The sequence below is a fragment of the Hemitrygon akajei genome, chromosome 10 (genome assembly GCF_048418815.1).
Source record: "Hemitrygon akajei chromosome 10, sHemAka1.3, whole genome shotgun sequence".
NCBI lineage: Eukaryota > Metazoa > Chordata > Chondrichthyes > Myliobatiformes > Dasyatidae > Hemitrygon > Hemitrygon akajei.
The window spans coordinates 57,605,240-57,611,698 of record NC_133133.1 but is presented as its reverse complement, the minus strand read 5'-3'; the positions used below and the strand labels follow the sequence as shown (position 1 = coordinate 57,611,698).

The 6,459-nt window shown below is 38.1% G+C and overlaps 1 protein-coding gene across 2 annotated transcripts in view; it reads right to left on the bottom strand.

The window, feature by feature from the left end:
* Positions 1-2,594: 2,594 nt before the first annotated feature.
* The window catches only part of znf711 (zinc finger protein 711), a 47,446-nt gene continuing 43,581 nt past the window's right edge, over positions 2,595-6,459 (bottom strand). The window contains exons 7-8 of one of the 2 annotated variants that reach the window (XM_073058382.1): positions 5,498-5,641; positions 2,595-4,977 (exon numbers count right to left, since the gene is read on the bottom strand). In XM_073058382.1, coding sequence (XP_072914483.1) covers positions 3,800-4,977; positions 5,498-5,641 — 1,322 coding nt within the window. In that variant the 3' untranslated portion in view covers positions 2,595-3,799. The remainder of the gene's footprint in view (positions 4,978-5,497; positions 5,642-6,459) is intronic. The other variant, XM_073058383.1, reaches the window with a different exon arrangement.

Genomic DNA, 6,459 nt, shown 5'->3' with positions numbered 1-6,459 from the left:
GATGAAAACAAAAGAGTTGTTAAACTGAGGCAACTTAATTTTAAGAAATTTCTCTTATAGTTCCCCCCCCCCAAATTAAACACATTACTAGCTGAATTGTGTATTCCCACATGGAACGGGCTACCTTATCTCATTACTGCTGTCTCATTTGTGTTCTACCCAAGATTGGAATGAAGGAATGGGGGAATTGGAGGGCAATGCTTTGAGGATACTGGAGAAGAAGTCGGGGGAGGTGTATAAACAGAGGGAAGGAGAAAAACTGAGGAAGGAAATGAAAAAGAATTGAGAGCAATAGGTCAAAACATTTAGAGTGGGGAATAAGAAGCAATTTACTGGAGTTTTCCTTTCCCATGCCACCTCTACATTGCTTCTATGCAAACAGACCACTGCATCTGGTGTGCAGATGCTGGAATATTGGTTTGTGCTGCTTTTCTGCATGGGGTGCACAATAATATCAAATTGAGGAGCCTGTGACAATGAATATATCCTAGTAATGGCCTTTTGAGATTGGTTCCTGAATGGCTGTGGGATATACAAGCCAGGGCAGAATGACATGGAGAGCAAGCTGTTGTCCATCCAGCAGGCTCCCCTCTCCACACAGTTGTTGAATCCAAAGGAATAGCAGAGAATAATAGTTTGGCACCAGCATCATCACAGGAGTTGCCAGTCAGCGTTGAACTCAGTGTATGACTGCCTTATTGGATCCAGCTCTGGGTTTACTCCCAAAGCTTTCCCCTTGAGTGGGTATAGGCATGAGGTTTGAGATCAGTTTTCCTTCTTGTAGATGAGCTGCGAACCACGACTGACGAGCCCTATCTACATGAAACAAATTGTTCTAAGGTGCTAGTACCCACTTTTGCCCTTTCTCCTGTCAGTAGAAATGGTTCTGCTGGGTTTAGTAGCTAAGCCACACCTGAAGGGCAGGAGCTGGACATGGTTGTCAGAGACTATTTGAAACACACAGCTTTGGGAGTATTTAATAGATAGTGGGAGCTTATCCACACTGCCTCCCCCAGCCATATCAAGGAACCATGTTTGATATGCTTGTTTCATTCATTATCTCAATTTTTATTGTCTTGTCCAATTTTTTGTTGGTATTTCAGAAAAACAAGCCATATCATTATGTGCATGAAATAGCAAAATTACATGAGTCTGCTTAACAAGAGCCAATGGTATTATGGGAAAGACACTAGCATGGATAGAAATTTGGTTGATTGGTAGGAGGCAGAATGGGATAAAGGGAACTGGTTGGCTGCCAGTGTCTAGTGATACTCTGCAGGGATTGGTGTTGGGACCACTTCTTTATTCGTTACATGTCAAACAGACAATACAAAGATTATGGAGAGGAAGGTAGTGTTGAGGAAGCAGGGAGGCTGCAGAAGAACTTAGACAGATTAGGAAAATGAGTAAGAAAGAGACAAATGGAATACAGTATCAGGAAGTGTATGGTCATGCACTTTGGTAGAAGGAACAAAAGAGTAGACTAAGCAGGCAGAAAATTAAAAATTCGAGGTGCAAAGTGACTTGGGAGTCCTCATGCAGGATTCCCTAAAGATTAACCTGCAGGTTGTGTCAGTAGTGAGGAAGACAAATACAATGTTGCCATTCATTTCACTACAATATAAAAGCAAGGATATAATGCTGAGGCTTTATAAGGCACTAATGAAACCTCACTTGACGTATTGTGAGCAGTTTTGGGCCCTTTATCTTAGAAAGGATGTGATGACCTTGGAGATGATACAGAGGAGGCTCACGAGAATGATTCTGGGAATGAAAGGGTTATCATATAAGGAGCGTTTGGTGGCATTGGGTCTGTACTCCCTGGAATTTAGAAGAATGAGGGGGATCTCATTGAAACCTATTAAATATTGAAAGGTCTAGAGGGCACAGCTTCAGAACAGAGGGATGTCCATTTAGAATGGAGATGAGAAGGAATTTCTCTAGCTAGAGGGTGGTGAATCTGTGGAATTTGTTGCCACATCCGGCTGGGAAGGCCAGGTCTTTGGGTGTATTTAAGGTGGATGTTGATTGGTATTTTGATCAGTTTGGGCATGACAGGTTATGGACAGAAGGCAAGAGAATGGGGTTGAGAGGTGACAGAAATGATGAAATGGCAGAGAAGGCTTGGTGGGCTGAATGACTTAATTCTGCTCCTATGTTGTACGGTCGTATGGAATAAGTACATCCACACTACATCTGACTTCTGGTTGGTCTGGATTTCATTACCTCAAAGCAAGCACAAAATGCTTTTTTTTTGCTCTACAATTTTTCTCATAAATTTTCTCTATGCAGGCACAACTATTAAAATTTATTCTTATATGACTTATTTCATAGGAATTTAATTATTTTATTTCTACAATCATTTTACAGGAGCAAAACAGTAAAAAGAAATCAGATATTAATTAGAAGCAAAATATTCATCCCTGATCTTTATCCAGGCTTCATAGACTAAATTATCATAATTTGTGAAAATAAGGTGCATGTTTAGAGCCATGTAACTAACAAAAATTAACAGCAAGAGAATGTAACAATTAGGAGTTGATCTGTAAAACTTCAATGTGACTGGGGTGCCTGGGTAAGTAGAATTTATCAAGTTTCAGTGCAACAGATGTAGATTTTTATTGATATACTCATCACATTAAGAACATTTAGAAATAGTAATCCCACAGAACATTGACAAAAGATTTCTTATTTTACAGAGTGTACAACCTTTACAGCCACATAAAACACACGTGTTTTCCTTAAATCTAAGAGGCATTGCTAAATTAACATTCTGAATTTTGAAAACAGACATTTTGAATTCTCGAGCAACTGATTCTCATCTGGTGCAAAGCAAAATCTGACAACATTTGAAGAAACACAAAAACTACCACAACACAATGAATAAAGTTAAAAATTCACGAAGTGAACAACCATTTAATGTGTGAGCAGTAACCAGCTAAAAAAAAACCATTTTCACATAACCACTTCCTATACATTATATGTATAACAATGTCAAAACAAAATTTGTATTCATTAAATAGCCCTAACCAAATTGTTTGGTTCCTGAAGTACTCCCATGTTATTACCTATGGTTCATAATATTTGCAAAGGGATGCATAAATTATCACACATGCCCTATAGTAAAAAGTAGTCCATCTCTTAAGCATGAATTAATTCACACTGGCTGCATAGAACCATTCTTGCTTTGATATTAAAATAGCAAGTCTGTCCAACTGCAGCAACTATAAGAAGTGAACTATAAGAAATCTTGAATACACTGAACCAGTTTTTTTCACAAGCTTTTAGAACATGGTCAGTACTTGCTAGGCTATTTATCACAAGTAACTATTTATTGGGATTTTTTTGATTAAAAAAGATAAAAATAGATGTTTTAAACACCTTTTCCAGTAATCAGATATTTACCAGGATTAAATGTAAAACAGAACTAATTTTAAAAGGTCTAGTTGTGAGTGTTGCAGCATTGCTGTGGAATACAATATTTTGCAATTGCATATGAAACAAACTCAAGACACCTGAAATTGGTTAACAAAAAAGACATTGAACTCACTGAATGGCTTCACAATAATGGCAACCCAGAACACTACCTGTCAGATTCTGTAAAGAAACTAAAACATTTGAACAAATGACTCCATCTCCCTATTCTCAGACCTTTTGACAACTTATAATACAAAGGATGAAAGGTAGGTTGAGAAACAACACTCAAGTCGAGACCAGGAGAAACAGTTCACGAGCCATGCCAGTTAACTGAAAGTTACGGTAAGTAAGTTTGTGTAACATATTTTTCCATGTCTGTATGTCACATTATAGCCTCTTTATGATGCCGCATTATATGCTGGTTTTTTTCAGATGGCCTACGAAAGCCTTTCTTACAAAACTCACAACGGTGAGGGTAGTCCTTTGTGTGAATAGATATTACATGGCGTTTGAAGCCTGAAGCATCAGTAGTGCTATACTCGCAATATTCACACTGGTAAACCTTCTTTCCACTATGTGTCTTCATGTGCTTCTTAAGCTCACTTTGCTGTCGAAATTCTCTTTTACATCTTTTGCATTTAAAAGGAAGGTCCTTGGTGTGAACTGAAAGAATATGACGGCTAAGTATAAAAGGATCTGCAATTTTGAAATCACAGTGCCTGCACTGATGAAGCTTTTTCCCTTTGTGAGTTGACATATGTTTCTTCAGCTCCGATGGACGATGAAACCCCTTATCACAGACCTCACATTTGTGTGGGAATTCCTTGGTGTGCACAGATATTATATGACGTTTAAGGTCACTAGAATTGGAGCTTCTGTGGTCACAATGAGGGCACTGATGGGTCCTATGTGCCTGAAATAAAGTGGCATGCTTTTGCAGATCTTTGTCATCCAAAAATGTTTGAGGACAGTGGTCACATTTGTATGGCAGCTCATTGCTGTGTTTGGTTTTCACGTGTGTTTTCAGATTAGAAGCATCAGCAGACCTGTACTCACAGTACTGGCAATGGTATGGTTTTTCCCCTGTATGAGTCCGCATGTGTTTCTTGAGTTCTGATGGATGACGGAATCCTTTCCCACACTCCACACAAATGTGTGGGAAATTCTTGCTATGCACTGCCAACAGGTGCCTATTGAGGAGACCCTGTTCAGCTGTCTCATAATCACAAAATTTGCACTTATGCATTTTAGTTTCTTTTTCCCTATTAACCAGTTTGTGAGTAGCCAGTGTCCCTGCCTGAGTGAATCTTTTTCCATACTCATTGCACTCATAAGCTTTTTCTCCTTTGTTGATGAGCTTGTGACTCTCTAAATGATTATGAAAACTTGCTTTTTTATTTGTTGTATAATCACAGTCTGTGCACTGATACTTTTTCTTTGCACTTTGCTCTGGGTGGTTCTTCATGTGCCTTTTCAAGAAACCCCTTGATTTAAACTTCTTCCCACAGATGTGACATGGGTATACGGTTATGGGCTGTCCATCTGGACCAATGATGACAGCTTTAAAAGAAAAAAGAAAAACAGATTGAAGTAACTGCTAAAATTCAATGGTCATTATATCTGAAAAATTAAATCAACTTGAAACAGCCTGATTGACAGACATTTTCCCTCATAACCCTCTCTCCAAAAAAAAAGCATCATTGTCAATAGAAATTAATGGATCTTAGAGATTAGGTCAGTGATGAGCTATGAAAGAAGATATGACAAAAAATATTTTGCCACAAAGTAAAATACAATTAATGAATAACTGTCCCAGTTGGAAAAGTTAATCTTCAGGTGGAAATGTTATTGCTTGCATCCTAAAATCAACTGGGCAAAGTCAATACTTTATGGAAAACATTAGTGGCAATATGCAATGCAGATATCATAACATTTGAAGACTGCTCTCATCTCAGTTTTTTCCTGTGGGAATATATTTATACTCTCCGTAATTCTTATGGAGTTATGAGATACAACAGATATTTATCCACTGAGAAAGGATAATTACCAATTATGATTTCTCCTCATTAGTTACACTTACCTGTATGCCATTGTCTGCCTTCACCCCTTCTTTTCTTCCTGGCTTTTTGCTTCAGTGCTCTGGTAGTGCTTGTGCTGTCACTTATTTGTAGGAATTGACTTGAAGTGCTATTTTTATTTTCTATCTTTGCTTCAAAGTTGTTACCTTGAGCAAAACAATACAATCTTTAAAGACTGCAGTTAAAAAATTTTCAATTAACAAACGGGGATTCATAATTTTGTTAAACCTAATGTGTGTGAACTTTAGGAACTCTAAGGCTATGTCCACACTAGACCGGATAATGTTGAAAATGCCGGTTTTGCGTAAAAATGATAGGCGCCCACACTAGGCGTTTTTTAAAATATCTCTGTCCACATTAAAATGGATATTTGGGCGAATCTCCTCCTCCTGGGCATGTGCAGGACACATCTACAGAAAACAACCGAAGAGAAAGCGGTTTACTATTTCCGTTTCTGCTGCGGCGTTGTTCTATTGCATTCATGAAAACCATGAAATCCTGCGCTGCTGCCACCATCTGTTCCGGCAAATCATGACAGCATTTTTAGATATCTCCGGTTACCCTGTCCACACTGCTCTGCCCAAGCGGCGTTTTCAAAATTATACACTCTGGAGAGTGTTTTTGAAAATCTCCATTTTCGGGGGACGAAAACACCGTTTTAGTGTGGACGGAGGGTAAAAACGAAGAGAAAAAAGCTTCGGTTACGGATTTATCCGGTGTAGTGTGGACGTAGCCTAAGTATAATCATGCCAAAGACTTTTCTGTAAGTAGTTTTTTTTTTGAGAAAGAAAGGCCTTCTATGTTGTTGGAGTGGCAAATCAAATAACTAAAGTGCATTGGGAAACTTTAAAAAAACAAAAGGCAACTAAAAAAGTTTTTAAAAGGTAAAGATGGAATATGTAAGTAAACTAGCCAATAATATTAATGAGGATATCAAAAATTTCTTCAGATACATAAAGTATAA